The sequence below is a fragment of the Mugil cephalus genome, chromosome 3 (assembly GCF_022458985.1).
Source record: "Mugil cephalus isolate CIBA_MC_2020 chromosome 3, CIBA_Mcephalus_1.1, whole genome shotgun sequence".
NCBI classification, from domain to species: domain Eukaryota; kingdom Metazoa; phylum Chordata; class Actinopteri; order Mugiliformes; family Mugilidae; genus Mugil; species Mugil cephalus.
Window position 1 is genome coordinate 12011761 of NC_061772.1, and position 19358 is coordinate 12031118.

The 19358-nt window shown below is 43.8% G+C and overlaps 1 protein-coding gene across 2 annotated transcripts in view; it reads left to right on the plus strand.

Annotated features, from left to right (window-relative positions):
• Positions 1 to 4404: 4404 nt before the first annotated feature.
• LOC125005394 (MAM domain-containing glycosylphosphatidylinositol anchor protein 1) overlaps positions 4405 to 19358 on the plus strand; it is a 163056-nt gene continuing 148102 nt past the window's right edge. The window contains exons 1-2 of one of the 2 annotated variants that reach the window (XM_047580729.1): positions 4405 to 5492; positions 6616 to 6705. In XM_047580729.1, the coding sequence (XP_047436685.1) occupies positions 6639 to 6705 (67 nt within the window). In that variant the 5' untranslated portion in view covers positions 4405 to 5492; positions 6616 to 6638. The remainder of the gene's footprint in view (positions 5493 to 6615; positions 6706 to 19358) is intronic. The other variant, XM_047580731.1, reaches the window with a different exon arrangement.

The window sequence follows — 19358 nt, forward strand, 5'->3', positions numbered from 1 at the left end:
ATAACAGGCACTCTTACGTTGTGACACCTACAGCACCTGCAACTTCCAGTAATTTATCACAAACAACAAGGCCACAAACACATAAGGGCTGTAGATCGAAGTCTTGTCCCATGCATCTCAATAAATTATAAACAATATCAGATTCACCTCCTCTGTGTTAAATGCTAAACTTCTGTATTCACCATGGTCTACTGTACATTCACCTATCAGGTGGACATTATGACCGGCCAGGAATAAATAACATTGACCATCTTGTGACAATTCACAGTTCTGCTAGGAAAATTTTGGACCTTGCATTCGTGTGGACTTAGATATGTCGCACCCAGACCCGACCAGGCTCCCCCACCAGGCTCCCCCACCTCACAGCAATGACACTCCTGGATGGCAGCAGCCACCCTCAGCAGGATGCAGGTTCAGACACACACACACACACACACACACACACACACACACACACACACACACACACACACAAAAAAAACAAAAAAAACAACAACATGACATAAAAAACAGCACAAGGTGTTGACCTCGCCCTCAAATTCACTAGATCTCAAACTGATAAAATATCTGTGGGATGATCCACAGAGCCCCCTAACTTCAACCCATAGGACCCAAAGCCCCCCACTAACAATATCCTGTTGCCAGACACCACAGGACACCCTGAGAAGGTCTGTGTCCACTCTCTGATGAGCCACAACTGCTGAGGCTCAAGGGAGACCTACACAATAATGTTATTGCCTGGTCGGTGAATTAATTTATTTTAGTAAGTATTATTATTATTATTATTTTTTGTCTTGGTGCACTTTTAAAATCTTGGGAACTCGTAAACTGCAGCATGCAGACAGCCCTCAATTTCCCTTGTTGCTTGTTTTTTTTTTTTTCCTCCTGCACCAGAGTCCTGCAGAACAACAGAATTACACAGTAATTTGAAGGCAGCAATATAAAGTCTTACCTGTTTTTATATAACACAATAGCTCTTATGGTGCCGCTCCTATGGATTTGTTATTACTGTATATGTGTTATTTCGGTGGTTTAGTTTCTGTGTCAGTGGCTGGTTCTCTCTGTGTGCAGTCATCTAACGCAGCTCCAGTTTCTGCAGAATCGGACAAAGATGATGCTGCATTTTGTTGTCACAGTATTGACCGTGTGTCATGGGCTCCTTAAGTCATTGATTTTGTTTGGTTATTTCTTGCGTAGCTGTTTCCAACTTTGCGATGAAGAGGAAAATCACTTCTTTGTGTCTGTATGGGTTTCCGAGTTTCACCAGTCGGTTAGTCTTTTATGTAAATATATTCCATCATCTTCTGTTGTCAGTCTGTTCTCTTCAGGTCTTTGCCTTAGTTTTTATTTTTTATTTATTTATTTTATCTGTGCTCTTTTGCCATGCATTCTTCTGCTTCCTTTTGTGTCTTGTTTTGCTGTTGGATATTTTTTGCCCATCTTGGATTTATGCCTGGATCCGCTTCCAGTGTTGTGTTTGCCTAACCATTATGAGCTTTCTAAATAAAGCTCGCTTTTTTGTTCTTCTAACATGTGTCCCCCTGTTTGCTTCCCCTATGATCAGAACACTGCAACATACAGACATTCGTCACTATTACATTTGTTTCTATGAATAACTGGGGTAAATACAGTGTTATAACAAAGGAATAATATAATAAACGGATTAGATTTAAAGGAATATGACTTATAAAGTCTCGACAAGAAGTAGCAGGACTTACTGGATTTTGGAAGACGCATTTTCCCGTAACACATGACAACCTAATCATGCAGCTCCACCAAGATACAAAAAGGTCTCCTGAACGCATCTGGAAGAACATGCAGTTGTCAAATTTGTGTGTGTATGGCATTTTGCCATTGTCTGCGTTCACTTCTTTGTTGGCTCATTACACCCCTTGCAATTATTGCTTCACTCAGAATCCATCTGCAGAGTTTCATGTAGCGAGAGGAACGTGTGTGTGCGGTGTAGGAATTGCTCATCTTGTGAGAACCTAGATCTTTTAAAAGTCGCCTTATTAGGTCTGTTTCTTCCTTATAGAGACGTACATCAAGTTGTATAAATCTTTGAATTTGAGGGTGAAGCCGTGTTTGAAGGAGAGGCTTAAGGGTTAAGCTTAGAATGCGTCTCCAGTTAATTAATCTAAGTCATGAATGCACATGTGTGTGTGTTTCTGCATGGCTCCCACCCAAGGTTGTTACTACAACATGTTGCCTTTTGAGATTCATCGCCTTAAGCAGCAATGATGTACTCTCAGGAAGACATGCCAAGACTGCTGGCTGTAGCCCAAGATGAGGGGCAGAAAGGAACGGAAGGAAAGAAAGAGACAGATACTTGAGCCAGATCCCATGGTTTTGTTTACTCTGAATAAAAGATTCATTTGAACCGAGAGTGATAAGTAATTACCGAGTGTCTTGATTCTGTTAAGGAATGTCAGATGAAAACCCCCCAAATGTTAATGGTGTACCATTTCCCAGAAAGGACTGTACAAATGTTGCTGCCATGTTTGGCACAGAATGATCAGATTTAAATTTACTCTTCCGAAAAAAAAAAAAAAAAAAAAACTCAACCCCATTCCCCCCAACGATCATTATGATTCAGTTGAATGACCAGCATACTAGATTTTTTCTTTTGTGCTGCCAAAATCAGCATGAAGACTCCCGGTTTAACGACCTAGAAGCCTGCAAGCACAGAGAACTTAAAATTCCATTTTTGGAATTTTGTCACCATACAACTGTGGAAGACTTTTGGTTGGTTGGTGCACTGATGCAATAGAGATTATTTGGTAGAAAACATGTTTGAGAGTGTTATGTGGAATTAATGAATACTGTGTAGATTATTCGCCTTGTAGAAGGCATTCAGAGTACAGTAACAGAGACCACTTTGAAGCTTAACAGCAAACGCTCAGAAAGACTGCGAACTGAACAGATGGACTTTTGACTGGAGGGTTGCTGGTTCTGACTCCAGATAACCTGGGGAGATGTGGGCACCTAAACAGAATGAGAAATGCACTTCGCTGCCTCGGCTTCCGATGTGCCTTTGAGCATAATATTGTGAACCAGCCGGTCATCAAGTCGCACTTAATTATGTACAAGAGAGTCGCCATGCAGAACGTGATTACAGGCTGTGACGATTCGTGCAGAACATTAGGAAATCAAACTCAGATTAGAAATGGTGCAGCACAAAATCTTCTTGCACTTGACATTATAAATATGTGTTGGAAAAATACAGAGGTTAAACCATTACACAAGATATTCTCTCTTACCCTCTTCACCAAATAGTCGGAGAAAGGCTCCACAGACAGGGCATGGAGGTATCCAACCTGCAGCTCCTTTGTTATGACTTGGTGAATTCTAATGAGGCCGACAGCCTGTCCCTCTAACAAGGTTGTCTCCACTAGGACAGTGTCTACTGTGTGTAAGTGAATGCAACCTCACCATCGTCGGTCGATTCTGCGCCTGCTGTAGCGTATGTATCGGCTCCTTGCTGCGGGTAAAACTTTGAATTGACTCTGTCATTCTTGATAAAAGGATTTCCCCTAACAGTACTGTCCCTTTGCTTTACACTGCACTCGGATGCTCGCGGAGATCAGTGGGTTACTCGTGTTGCATCATAGGCTGAGATTATGCTGTGAAAGGTATACGGCGGAATTCTGTTTAAGCATCTGCAGTAAATACGCTCCGACACAACCAATATCCTGAAACTGCAAAATCCGCCCACTCTGTCTTTAAAAGCAGACTAAAGAAAAGATTACCCGAACAGATATTCTTTTACAATGAATCTTCAAGGTCAAAGTGCGGATCTGTTTCTTTGTCACACATTCATTAGGCTATAGCAGAGCTAGTCACATCAAGAAAATCATCCATCCGTCAAGGGCTAAAGCACATTCACAGGCTCACATGAAGACTGCACCGCTACACTGGCCGTGTTTTAATTGCTTCTGATGGAATGTTGTATGACCACCAAGAGATTAGAGTTTATTTTTTTGCTTCAGTATTAGGAAAAAAAACGTTACCGTGCCGTTGTATGAAGTTGCTGAAATTAAACCTCTGTTGCTTTGTTTCAGTGACAGATTGCTGTTTGTCTCTGATAAGCAGACTGTTTGATATTTTAAGTGTCTCTTCCATTTTATCCAGCTGCACACGGAGGCGCCGCTAATGATAAACCAACATCCTCCGCGGGGAGGCCGGAAATACAAGGGCCCTTCAGGATGCTGATTTCAGACCCTATTACAACAAAGGCATGCACACATCCTCGCCGCGGTCACGCTCACACACCAACACGCACACACGTCCCTCACTGCAGCGAGGAGCTGAAACACGCCCTCCCGTGGCCTCGCTGGGAACCTGCAAGAACAACTCTGCTTTTGAGTGGACAATCGGAAAGATATAAAGAGGGAGGCAGTGGGAATCTCTCGATGCGCATGGGGTTGGGTGGGTTGTTCAACAGTCGGCTTGTTTTTGCTGTCATAAATAATTGGTCCACGCAGAGCACTGCTGGTGTAAACGGGTCCTCCATTAAAAAAAAAGAAAGAAAACTTTCGGAGTGCCTTTCACCTCTAATTGGCATCGGCGATTGGTGGCACCGCAGCTGGCGAACTCCTCCAAAGAGTCGACAAGAGAGAAAAACACGAAAACCATTGATGCCCCCTCGGCTGTTTAAGGATGTGGTGCCCACACAAGGTATGAAAACCTATTTTACGGCGAATGAAAGAGGAGTAGAAAAACAGAGGGAGGGTATGGTGTTCTTTTGACAACCTGTTCAGTGTGGCTCGAGCGCATCTATGTGTGAGCCTCTGTCCTCCCCGCCCTCCCTCTCTCCATCCCTCCATCCCTCCCTCTCGCTTCACAGACAGGGGCGGTCGTTCTCAGTCTGCGCACATATTCCACTTGGCCAGCTTCACTTGAGTCCACAGACACAGCGCTGATTGAACGAGCGGAGGGGAGCTCATTTTCAGAGCGCATGATTGTTAGAGGGGCTGCACTAGACTGTCACCGGCCAGAAGCATACAGGGAGGGACAGTAAAGCCGTTTCAACCACGCCTTTCAGAGTAAAAAAAAAAAAAAAAAAAAAAAAAATCTACAAAAAGGGAGTCTGGTGTGTAGGATTTTCCCTAACTAGCCTTGCTTGACTTTTTTTTCCCAAACGGAAAGTGGTTTGTCTTTTTCATCTTTGGAAAGACGGACTCTGTGGAACCGACCTGCGCAGAGATTCCGCCGGCCGATTCTCTGTGCGTAAAATAAAAGTTTAGCACGCCGAGGAGATCATTTCAGAGGTCTGAGAGCACGGCAAACTCCACAGTATATTCCAGGAATTTTAAAGCTCTTTTTTGGACGCCCAGCGGAGGAGGATATATAACTTTTCAACCGGTTCTGCGGAGAGGTACGGAGGCGCCTTGGTCTAACGGAGAGCGGAGGAATCCTCGTTGCAGAGCCGGGAGGAGTGCGCGCAGCGCAGGGTGTCAGACTGACCCAAAGGGCGGCACCGCGGAGATAAGGTACGCGACAGTGATTACACAGACACCACAGTTTTTATTTCTGTCACAGTGATATGATTTAACTATTTACTTTACAATAGACTACATTTTCTCTCTATATATATATGTTTAAATCAAATGCACATCCTTAAACCTGGCTGTATTTTAACAGTAGCTATCAGAGTTGACCGTCCATCCTACAGCTGTAATACCCCTTACTGGTAAAATGCACTTGCATGTTAGGATTACCCTTTTTATTTGCAGCATATTTTTATTTATGCGCTCAGTGTAATGATGTACTCACTGCCAGTGTGAGCTTTAATGCAGCGAATTAACTCGCAAGCATCACATCCACCCAAATAAAACTTTGATCACAGCGCACTTCATAACGCAACCTGTCAATGGAGCCGACTTAGAGATCACACAAACCCTCATGTTCGGTCGCTGTAGTCACCCATGAAGAGTCCACTATCCCCTGACACCTCTCAGTTTTCTACTGAAGACATAATGGTGACAATGGTGACAGAACATTTATATATATGTGTGCAAAAAAAAGTCTTTGATGTGTTAAATAAGAATGATAGTGTGTTTTCTTCCCCCCTTGGCAGTCCATCTATCACCTCCAGCAGAAACACTGTAGAAATGATTCTATTGACCTGAAGAAAAGCCTGTATGTTTGGGAGTTTGGCGTCTAAAGTGCATGACCTCACCTGTTGTAGATAATCCTCCATGAATACTGCAATCTAATCCTCACTTTGCTGCTGTCCTGGCTACACCTGCCCACCCCCGTGCCGCGGCCAGGAGAGAACGGGGGAAGTTTAGTCACGCTAAACGGCAGACATCCACAATCCTGTCAATATCCAATCCTCTAACACAAAGCATCGCTTGTAAGCTTTCTATAATCCGCGAATCCTCATTGAATTACCCACCCTTTAAGTTGAATGAAGCGATGTTGGCTGTGCGGAGGAGGCTAAATTACTCTGTAATATTATTTTCATGGCTTAGAGGGTTGGAGGAGACATTTCGAACGGGAGAAAACAATTTTAAGTACCCCTTCTACATTTTTTTTTTCATGATAATTGCTCAGCTGTTCCCCTCCATGCCTCTGTTTTCATCTGCCTCTCTGTCTCTCTCTCTCATGCAGGTTATGAAGGAATTGAGCTGAACATGGAGCTTTTCTGGATTTTGTTATTTTCTAGTCTTTCTCCTCTTGCCTGGGGCCAAGGAGTTTACGGTAAGGACTTGATATTTATCCTACAGCCACACCAATACTTGGGCTACTTTATTAGAGCGGACTGATTTAGCTCCATCATCGGCCATGATGAGAATTAGTTCACTTATTAAACTATGAACTTAACTAATGGCTTCTCTGTGGCTCACACTGGCCTTCTCTGCTTCTCAGCTCAACGCGCTCACAGAAGGCGGTGTAATAACTGGCTTTTAAACCACTGCCAGAATAGCTTCAGGGAGATGGACAGCAAATTATCTTGAAAGGGAGATATTAGCCACTTCTTAGAAGTCACAAGAGAGAGGAAGGCTGGGAAAACATCCAACAATAGCGGAGGGGAAACCCACCTACTGTAAATCTAATTTAATTCCATTTTTAGACAGCAATAAAATGTTATTTATTTTTTATGGTCAGCGTGTGGCGAGAAGCAGCCTGAATTACATCACTGCTTTCTAATAACGCGCGATCAGAGCTGCGTGTGCTTTGTAATTAGAACCGAACAAAGATCATAGTTTGGCCAGAATTTAAGTCACCACTGTGTCCAGCGCATACTGATCAGCCGCGCGCACACACACACACACACTGAAACGCATCGGTTTCGAACAAGAAGGTACGAGTGGTGGAGCTGTGTGAGACGTGACTCGCCTCTGTCAGGTTAAACAGGCCAGTCGCTCAGTGCTTTTGAGGATGAGGCCGAGATTTGTCCCCTCCGAAGACTGCGGTCTCGCTGTGCTGCAGCGGCTCGGTTTCTTCAGCTACCGGCGCCCGGCCAGATACGCATCCTCCCGTCCCTTCGGGCAAGACAAACACACAAACCGATCTGTCAGCTTTGATACTTTGATTTTGACATTTGAAGGCATGTGGCAGCCACAGAAAACAAGGTCTGTTTAGTCATAGCTGCACAGAGTGCGGTTGTCATAAGCGATCCGGCAGCCCGCCGTCACACTAAGAAATGCTGACAGTCTGTCATTTGCTGAAGCACACAGGCCCGTGTAAAAGTAGCTGCTAACTAATCAGGCTTGTACCACTCTGATGCTACACACTGATGCTGACATGTCAATAGTGGTGTGAGCTGTAGCCAGCTTACATGAGCAATGCTCAGATCTTTTCTCAGACTATGACATATACCGTGCTTGTATTGTATGTACTTAGCTGAAGTTATTTTGTTCTCCTTTCATAGAAAACGTCAAATGTGTGCATAATATGACCGATTTTGTGCCTTTCAGTTGACACATACAGTATATGCAGCTCTCTCGGATCAATGAACGTGCAAAGCTTTCCTAATTTGAACATGCTCTGAGTTTAAAATATACAGTATCCAGACTTTGCAGCTTGCTTTCGGTGTCAGCTTTCATTTAGTTTGATCTCCACATCAAGTGACTCCATTGCAACGCTGTGCCGTAGCAGTCTCTCATCCCTTTGTTTTTTCATTATGGCCTTTTAAAATAGTTTTGGGGTACTCTTCAGGGCGATAAACTGAATGCCACGAAACATGTGTGCACCTGTGCCCCATGGGCCCTGCCACAAATACGCAGTGGGTCGAAGCAGATATGCGGACAGTGCCAGAGTGCGTAGGGACTGCTTTTTTTTTCATCAGTGTGTTTTACTCGTTTTTATAGTGTTATGGTGTGATTTTGCTTACATAAAACAGAAGTCTTTCATTTACCGCTGATGGACGAAAACTCCCCAAGGGGGTTGTGGGAATTAGACTGGCCCGCATTCACAAGCCCGCCCGCACTCCCGAGTGGATGGTGAGGCGGTGCTCAGCTGCGTATCCGCGCGCGAGAGCTGTTTCATGTAAGTAAACCGTCGTCAGTGGAAAGAGTCGTTCCGACGGAGCAAGCAGCCTCACAATTTGCACAATTGCGGTGAACAACACAAGCAGGGAAGATCAGGGAAGAGCGCCAACGACTTTGGCGCGCTCCACATGCAGATACGCATAAAATGGTTTCCGTCACTTTGGAATTGTTTAGCACTTGCTCAAGCAGACAGATGCGACTTACTGTCCGTCGGGAGCCGAACGGTGAGAGCGTGCCTGATTGATGTCAGCGCTTTGGACGGCTGCGAGGTTCATTTACTGTAGCCTCCTCCGGGGTGCATTTGGATGTGTGTGTGTTTTCGTCGGCTCCGCGCGTGCAGGTGATCGCGCAGATCCACAGGCTGTGTGAACCCATGGGCCTGCGCGAGGTGTGCGCAAGCGTGGGACGTGTTTGTGCAGCAGCAGACTCACGTCTTCTCCCACTGCAACAGTTTGCTGCCTCAGCAGGGACTTGTGGATCAGTCAGTGTTTCTCTTGCAGCAGTGTAGTATTGATTGCACTTGTATGAATTCTGATAGGCTGTCAGAAAGCTTGTAGCACCTGTCTGTAATATCGCAATTGAACAGACACCAAGGAGAGGTGATATCGAAGGGAAAGGGAAAATCTGCACACCATATGCTTTGTCACAGCTTTCTTATGTAGGTCTGATAAGATCATCTATATAGTACGACTTGTATATTGGAGTCCCCTCCTCACTGCCACTCTGCTTCCCCTCGAGGGGGTCGAGCATTTTTCCGTGCACTGATCACAAACGTCCCTCTATGCGTGCAGCATACAGCACGCGGCGAATTTCAAGTTTCATTTAATGTGGGCGAACTGTAATCCAAGGGCATTACAAGCATGATGTGGCACTCACGCGTGCCAACCCTCGGCACACTCAAGGATTAGGGGAGGTTCAAAAAATTTTGTTTTCGACGCGGACAGAATGCACCCGGAGAAAGAAGCGTCTCTCCGTCTTTGTGGCACCGCTTTACATCACGCTGTGTGAAGCAACAGAGTTCAAAGAGACACAAAACCATTGATTGCTTGACAAAGTCACACAAAAGCCATTAGGCGGTGCTGTAGATGGAATCCAAACTGCATTAGCCTGCAATACGATGCTTCATTATGCTCTTGTTAACAGGAAATTTAATGAACTTAAATCAATCGCTGCGCTTTACAGTGCTCTTTTTTTAGATTTGAGCATTGGCCTCGCAGCGGCGGGAGACACGAGGCCTCGCCACCGGCCATAGAACAAAGTGCCACGCGAGATGCAGACAGTGGGAAAGTTTACTGTGCCTAAACTGTGCGCAGATTTAACATCACTTTGAAGATGTCGCCGAAGGAGGAATGAAAGGCTTGGAAAACATTTCTCCTTTTTTTTTTTTATTTGCAAAGTGTCTCAATCTGAAACTCCGCTCAGATAAGTGGAGCATTTACTCAAGAGTTTAATGTGTTGAAGTGAAAATGTGATCCATGTGAAACTTCACAATTTAAATCTTTGTAAAGAAATAATTAAAAAAAAAAAAAAATTCAGTTAAATAAGGACAAAGACGACATATTTGTATTAACTAAACTAATACTACCTAACCAGCAGTTTATGGCTGAGTGATATACTCTTTTTTTTGTTTTTTTACGTTTTTACTGTATTGATCAGATTTTTCTTTTCTTTTTTTTACTTTTTACTAATACATCTGTTACTTGTGATGGCTGCTATAGATCTGAATCCCTCCTTCGCCCCTTGCTGTAGTGTATTATCTTGCCGTGGCGCATGGGTTGAATGCCAGTGACCTAGAAAAAAAAAAATCATTCCAGGTTTAACAGGCCTGGCCACTGGTTCCCCTGTGACTTTAACTCTTCCACTCCCCACATCAGCACTTTTTGTTTGTGTCTCTTTTATGCCTCTTGCTGCTGAGTTTATTTTGGATGCTGAATATTGCCCTTTTCTAATAAGCATCCATAATTTATTGTTGGCTCTGAGGCAAAGGAGGAGTACGAGGGGGGGAGGGGAGACAGTGATAAGAGGAGACTGAAGCATTAAGTTAGAGATGGTGATAATCTTTCACCTCCTACAGTCGGACACCCATGATGATCCTCCTACTCTTTACCTCCTTGCTTTATTATTATTACTTTTTTTTAGTGCATGTATGTACGTATAAAGTATTCATAATTGTGCACACGCAGTACACGCCCACACAAGCCTACTGATTTTTTTTTTTTTACAATACGCACACACACACACATATACACGTTTTCAATATTATTGTTTTTTATTCCTACAGTGCAGCTCAAATGGCATCACTGTAGAAGATGCTGACTGATATTATTCATTTGTCAGTCTGCCTAATGAATAATATTACTTTGTAAACCAGTAACAGACCCAGTAAATGCAACCAGTTCCTCACAAAACAACCAGTCATTGGGGTTTCAGCCGAGTAGCTGAACCAAAGCAGGAGCAAGACTTAAGTAAATCTTTTTTTTTTTTTTTTACATAAAACAACTTGAACTTAACACCTGCAGCGATTTTTAAGACACCGTTAAACGAATTCAAAATGAAACCGGTGTTTCTGTGGGGACGTTTGGTGCACTTTTAATCATAATAAGAGAGAAAGAAAAGTTGCTACAACGTTTTAATCTCTTTATGTTTCTCACCTCTAAACTCGATCCTAGACAGACAGACAGAAGGAGGGAGAATGCTATCAATTAAGTTTCACAGCAGTAAAGATGTAAAGAAGCAATGGCTGATTCCTTTCCGTGTTCACTCTCATCCTTTTTGTCTCCTTCTTCCCTCCCTCTCTTTGTGTCTGTCTCTGTTCATCTCCGTCAGTCCCTTTGATCCCGGCCGTTCTGATAAAACTTTTAGTGCATGCGGTGCTTTAATTATCCCTTCTTGCTCTTGTATCTTTTTCAGTTTATCGGTGTCCGTTGTGTAGCATTTCAGCCATTAAAGCAGTTCTTACCTTTCTGGTATATACACTTTTCTTTTGTAATCTGCCCCTAATGAGCGTATGTCGCACTAAAATGGAAAAGAAGTCCACCGGGTGTCGAAGCTCATCAATATTAAATTCTCATATATTTCTGATAAAAGTCTGACCAAATAAAATGATTTGCCAAGCTTCCTGGCTCCGTCCTTTCTAGTTGATACCGCTGTCACCTCTCTGGCAGAGATGGGGCGCATTCATTTGTGACTATATAAAGTTAAAAGAAAAATAATAATGTTGAAGCTAATGGTCTGAAAGGGGGCTACGGTTAACTACTGATAGCTGTCAGGTACAGGCAAACAAAACAACTGCAGCCTCCTCCTAATTTAACGACTGACGTCTGGTGAGGTGAGATGTTACATTGCGGCAGTTTAGCAAGGAACTATGTGAGTTCTGCTTCGACTGTAAACAAACAGTCGCTGAAATGCTGTAATTAGGATAATAACGTTAATGGTGGTTGGTCAGAGAGCCAGCGTAACCGAATGTTACGGGGGCATTTGGGGGCATTTTATTTAATAGCCACCACGTATGGAATTGAATTTAATTTAATCACTGTTTTCATTTGTTACCACTCCTCTACCTTCAATTACCCACCGCATGCGTCAGGGGAGGAGGGCAGCGTCAAAGGTCGCGCTGGGGGGAAGCGGTGGGCCTTCGGAGGGAGTTGTTCATGTTCACATTTTTACTAAGTGCTGTGCAACGTGCCAGAAAGGTAAGGAAAGGTATCGCTTTAATAGCCCACTGAAGGTGATACTTTGATTCATGTACACAATACAGTACTTGGCAACCTTGTTTTGATGCTTACTTGATTTTTGTTTCTGCCCCTCATGGCCTTCATTCTTCTCTTCTCTTCTCTTCTCTTCTCTTCTCTTCTCTTCTCTTCTCTTCTCTTCTCTTCTCTTCTCTTCTCTTCTCTTCTCTTCTCTTCTCTTCTCTTCTCTTCTCTTCTCCTCGCTCCTGTTTTTCTACGTGGCTGACTGGATATTAAAGCTCGACAACATTTCTATTAACCCGCAGGTCAGCAGCAGAGCCATGGGCCAATGGCCAAAGTGATATGTTTACTGCGGTTTACACTCGCCTCTCTACCTGGGGGTAAAGGATAAGAGCCCTAAGACAACATCTCGGGACGTCTGATTTATCACCCTGCCTCCCGCAAGTTTGACTCTGAGCCTGTGAGGGGCCCAGCAGAGTAGGCAGAGTTGGCGGTCTAGTACACGGGGGGCCCGGGTGAGGTTAGATGGTCATATATCTCCTTAGAAAGCATAGCCTGGCAAGTCTTGGTGTAATACAGAGTATGTGTTTACAGCAGCATATTTTATTTCTTTGCTCAAAGACGCAGCAAAGAGTCTGAGGCGAGCAAAGACTTGGAGAAGTTGGAGTTTTAAGAAATAAGTTTGTTCACTTAAATGGAGACCGCAGGTGTTTAGCATAGCATAAAGGCATGGCATTTAAACTTTTGTTTGGGTCAAACTAAAGTTTCAATTCTCAGCAATGACCGTCTCCCCTTATGTTAGATGGGGGCCCCGGTCTTTTTTAACCCCGAATAACAGCTTGAGAGCAGCAACAAGATGGCTGCCAAGTAGCAAGCCTAAAAGCCTAAAAGGACTTCGCTTGTCTGCCAAAATACTTCTTTGCAGGGACAGGTAGCGCCTCAGATCCTTGCTGGTTCCCTGGCAACTGCTCCCAGCCAAGAAGTGGCCTTGCAGGTTACCCTCTTAGAAAGTATTCACGCTTTCGGCGCGTTCGCAAGGATTAAACATTGTGGACATGATGTGGTAGATTGTTGAAAACTTTATATTAATTGCACACATGTGGGTGTTGTTTTTGCGTTCATTGTAATGTTAAGATGTACGTACAGAGGTGAAACTGTTGGCTGTATGTGACGTTCGCGTTCAACCTTGACTGGAAGGCCCTTTTGTCAGCACACGCTGTCAATCAGCCTGGATCATTATCCTCTGAGTGTGTGAATAAATACAGGCTGACAGACTGGCTGTAAATGTTTTCATTTTTCAAAGTTAAACAAGAAGAAATCAAAGTCATAAGTTTAATGAGGAGTGAAGTGCTGAGCATCACTGCAGGCTGTAGCAGCGTGCGTCTGTGCTGGAGTGCCATCGGAATTATTCAAATTTTTTCCTCAAAGATCATCACGCGACCTTCCTCCTATCTGTTCACTTGTGTTGTCACCCCCCCCCCCCCCCCCCATCTCTTTCGGTTGATGATGCTCTTGTTCGTGCAGATCGCATCCACGCACAATTATGCACACAAGCGCCCGTGCACAATTTTCACATTAATCCAAAGACGCGCATCCGCATCACCATTTCTACGTGCAGCCACCTTTTTGCTGAGCTCATAGATCATTACCTCGCTCTCGCCCACTCTTTTCTGTCTGTGCAGGGATCAGTGTCTCTCACACACACGCACGCACACACACAGACACGCACACACCTTATGCATGAGAGTGGTCCGAAGTGTAACAGGGCGACGTGGGTGCCCTGTGGGTAGGAAAAACTGTCAGGGAAACTTCACTTTTCTTCTCTGTACTCCTGTCACTCTGTCAGACATTATCAAGCACCTCTTACTGGCTCTGCTTCAGGAGGGAGTGTACATGTGTGTGTGTGTGTATATGTGTGTGTCTATGTTTCTGCACAACACACTGCAGCAGAATCAAAAATAACAAAGGTAATAGAGTTCATTTGTGTTTTGAAATGCTGTTTTGTGGGTCAGGGTCTCATCCCATTGTCTTGAGAGTGAAGGAGTGTGTGTGTGTGTGTGCGCGCGCATCCACGGACATGTGAGGGAAGCAACATTTGGCGTCTAACTTATTCATAAAGGCGACAGGATGGTTGTGAATGGCGGCGAGAACATGGCTTACATCAGAGACCGTCTCTCTCCTCGCGCACTGCCACTCTCTTTCTTCTTCACTCCTTTCGGTTTCAACCCACTTCCCTTTGTCCTTCCTCAGCACTTACATCTATCTTCTTTTAAAAATGTTTCTTTTCAACACTTCAATTTTGAAATTGCAATGCACGCTCGGGTACGGGTACAGTTTTGGCCATAATATGTGTGTAAAGTTTTTGTTTGTGGAGAATTTATACAGTCACAGTCAACTTCGATGTGTTTTAAAGCATCGAGTGTTGCATTGCTGTCTGCCACAGCGTTTTTTTTTTTTCATTGCTACCACTGTGGTGTTTCACAGTTGGACCTTTTTAAATCCTGCTGCCAGTGGCTTCAAACATCCCCTCCACGCGTGTTGTAGACTAAAAATTACTGTGCTCAGAATAATAACTTTATTCTGATATCTACCCTGTTGGCCTTTTTGATAAATCCACCACTTAAGAAGAAATACCTTCACGTGTTCTAGTGCCAGGCACAAGATGTCTTGTGTAGAGGGTTTCCACTGTCGCCCGGGGCCACGCCCCCCTGAGTGGCAAAAACATGGTGAAAGGTAGCAGTAAATACAGAGAGACCTGGAAAAATTAATGAAGGAAAGAAAATGAAGGACAAATGGACTCGACAATGATCTGTACAAACTAGTATGGATTTGGAAAAGTGGATTAGATTCAGTTAGTTTAAGTTCATTTCAGTTATGATAAGAGATGTAACGTTAGCCATACAATACTGTAGCTTCCGACTGGACGATAAAAGGATGACAATAAACAAATATTCTGTTTATTATTTTATTGTTGGAACTGAAATAGTTACTGTCGGCCGTAAATACGCCGAAACAACAACATCCACAAACCTATCTGACAGCCCCACAGAACGTAACTTAAGAAGTAACTTAAGGTATGACTTCATCAAAAAACACAGCATAAATGAATATTACCTGACACTAAATCTGAACCACAACAGCAGGTTTCTGTGCCTGGATTCCAGGTGTGTCTTCATAATGCAGCAATTAATCTACTCCTCTTTTATTTGGGAGTGGGAGATATTTGTAAAAATATATCTCTGACCGCTTTTCAAACCTGTTGTTACAGTCAATCGCAAAACAGCTTTTCATCTTTTTTTAAAAATAGTTTTTACAGTTTAGACGCTATTAAAGCCCATGGTTCAAACTTATGCTGCTAATCTCCATGCTCAACTGTCACTTTTTGCCCCTCAGTGGCCGTAACCATGGAGATTTAGTTTGCTGTGACATCACGTGCATACCCTCTATACTTAAATGAAAAGGTCATGACCTGTGCGTTTTCAGTTTCCACATCTTGCTAATAAACCAAGCGATTTTTCTTAGTGCACAGAGTGCAGTGTATATACAGTCAGTCATTCTCCCTATCTGTCACACACTCATATATATATATATATATATATATATACAGATGGATATATATATATACATCTGTCACTGTACAGAAACCTTGTGCACACAGGCTGACTGCCTGGTAAAGTCTTCTCATACAGATGTGTTCTGACTTAAAGAGCGTCAGGATGCACACATCCTGCTAAGACTCCACTTTTGCAGGCTGCTCCTCCCACATACGTTCGGCTTTTCTCTGCGGAGCATGAGAAAAGCCCAAAACAACAGCAGAACAACCGCAACTGCTGCAGTTGGTTGTGTCCAACTAAACTTTCTGACAGCAAGAAGGGATCAACAGTGGAAATCTATATTTTGCTCCAGCACACATCTGGCCTCAATAATTCAGCGATGCATGCTGCTCAGAGATGTCGCCCTCTCCCTTTTCTTTTCCCGGGTTCGCTCACTCCCTTTCTCCCCCTCCCCCACCTCCTCCTCCTCCTCCTCGTGCTCCTCCTCCTCCATATACCCTGTTTATGCACTAAAATGTTTGGAATTTCTGCTGCTCTCAAATTTTCCCTTTCCATATGGTCTCTGCTGGCTCAGAGGAGATGGGGTATAATCTGTTGGATATGTTGAAAAGACCCCATGTTCTCTCTGTTGCAATTTACCTGCCACCAGCTACACATCCTGCTTCCTTGCCTCCTCCTCTCTCATTTTGTCTTTACCCGTCGACTAAACTTTTACCTGTCAAAAAAATAGATGTTCCTGTCATCCTCCCCTCTTTCCCTCTCTCTTCCCCCACATCCTCTTTTCCTTCCAAGTCATCCACATAGCTGCCCTTCGCATGTCAAATAGAACATACCCTGCTCTGCTTTTCCATCCTCTTTACATCTTAATTCCCTTCCTTCATCCATACCCTTTCAGCAGACACAACCCTTTAACTCCTCTTTACTCCTCTTCCTTGCTTCCTTCCTCCCCCACCTCACTCCTCCAAAGCCCTGTCATCTTCTCACTATCATCCACCGATTCAGTGGCAAGCATCCACCCACTTCTCCACTTACTGCATATATAGGACATAGCGCACTCTGTCATTGAAAAGCTGCAGACAGGCTCTCGGGAAGCAGGGTGGAGGACTGACACGGGGGAGCACAGGCAGCCTGGGCGAGCGGCAGCAGCAGGAAATGAGGGCAGAGGGAAAGGTGCATCACGAAGGAAAGGTGGTTGGCTTGGGTGGGCGGGTGGGTGGAAGGCTGAGCATGGAAGCAGGCAGATCATACAGGGGGCTGTAATGCAGCAGTCACTTTCATTGTGAATTAAATGAAACGCTTATGAGACGGTCGTGACCCTGGCAGGAATTGATGTTATTCACAGAAACACAAGAGGAAACTTTTTCTATTTTTATGCACTAACCACACCACACCTTATCAAACTAAACCATTTCATCTACACCACTTGTTGATGAAATTGCGTGCAAATGTGTTCATGTGAGCTGATCTTATCCAAGTGTGCAATGTTTAGACTTTTTGTTTCTGTTACTCTGGTCGAGTAGAGGCGTTACATCAGCCTCCAGTGGCATAATACACCCAAAATTACCAGCTGTTGGCTGCTGCGTTGCTTTGTAAGTAACGTACGTAGGTACCAGCCTTTCGAAGTAATCAAAGTGCATGGTAGGAAAATAAGATTAAAGATCTCAGGTCTTCCTCCATCTATCTAATATTACATGCAATTAATCTTTTGAGGTGTTAGATACAGCATGGTGTAAATGGTGTCTAGGTCTGTTAATGTTTATTTACCACCATTGCTTAGTCAGTTCTGTTTACATTTGGCATTACTCCACAGTTGTCAGTATTTCTTTGCCTGCTTAACGACCTCAAAGTACTTCCTTAGGTTCAAAGCCCCCGGCTGGGATTCACTTCATGATAAATGTCAGATGTGGCCAACCACATTAGTGTTGATACACTACCAGTCAATGGCAAACCTTCTCATTCAGTTCAGTGAGAAGGTGTGTCCAAACTCTACTGATTCCAAGTTTTGCAAATGTAAAACAAAAAAGAATCAAAAAAGAGCCTATTTGTTGAGGATAGAAATCTACTGAGCTCTGGTATTTCCAGAGCCATGCATGAGAATATTATTTTGAACTTAGTGACTGTGAGGCCCGTGGCTCGGTGAGGAAACGTTCACCCACGTAAATGCACACCCTTCATGGTGCAGCCACTGCGAGGCGAGACAATGTGTCAGGTGAAATTCACACTTTTATTCAAAGTAACCAGACACACCAGTACTTCTCTTTGTTAAGCTGATCTTACCAAAGACTTTTTGAGCGCATTTGAGGATTTAAAATGATCTGGAATTAGATGTATGCCGCATACCTTTAAAAATGTGAAACTCCACTCACATATGTGTTTCTCTTAAATTCGTCAACTCCTTTATTAATCAATACCTTTCCACTTAAGGCGTCTAAGCAAAGCTTGTAGAAATCAAATTGAATTTTGACATTTGACGAAACAACATAAATCCGGCTCGGGAAGGAGGGAAAGGACACGTGGCAGAACAAAAGGCACATATTAAAAACAGAGGGAGAGAGACAGCGAGTGACATTGCAAAGGGCAGGGCCAGATACGGAGCAGCTAAAAGAAGAAAGGCTTCCCCAGAGACAGAGAGGTAGACCGTCAGGGGGCTCAGAAAATGAGACGGAGACAGAGGGAGACAATCACTGGGAGAGAGTGAGTAAGTGGGAATGAGGGTGGGAGCTAAACTTTATTTGCCTTAGAGAAAGAAAAGAAAATGAACGAATATTTGAACATGTTTGGTGCGGCGTCTGGATTCTTTGTAGGGCGGTGTGTGTGTAAGTCTACGAGAGAAGATTAGACAGAAAACACAAAAACCTCACATGTTGTTTGTTTTTCTGGGCAGAGGTACTGATGGATATGAAGCAAATCCATATTCTGCAACTTGTTGTTTTTTGCCACTAAATTAGAAAATAACCCCCCCCCCCCCCTTTTTTTTTCCTTCTAGAGCATAAGTCTTCAACAGGGGGTCTGTGACCCCTAGAGGGTCTGTGGGGGTACTGCAGGCAGGGGTGGGGGGGTTGCAAAATTTTTGGTTGATTAGACATTTTTCAGATATTTTTTAATTTTCCCCAAAATTTAAATGTGTTTAAATGCACATTAACATGAGGTTATCTTTCAGTCAGCACGTCACTCATTCACCAATACACGAGCCGTCTCAACAGCCACCGTTTCACACAGAGCGCCACATTAGACCTGTCAATCTAAACCTCCTCTTCACAGTAGTCCCTGCCCCTTTTGCTACTGAGCGAATCATGAGGCTGCATATTACACACTGACTCTGTCATGTTCCCAGTCCCAGGGTGGAAGCCGCACACTGCAATATTAGCAGGAGAGAAGCTAACAGTGCAGCTCGCTCCCATGAGCCAACTACTGAGGCCTTGGTGATTCACTGTTCCTACATTTAGCTATGTAGCTATGTACACGTTTGAAATTTGAATTTGAATAGCTTAATATTGAATGAAAACTGATAATAATAATGTATAAACAGCACTAGGCTGTATCTCTCCATCAGTTTGGGGTGAAGACCCATGAAGACCCCAGTTCTAGAGGGTTGTTTGACTCCTCCTGAACCA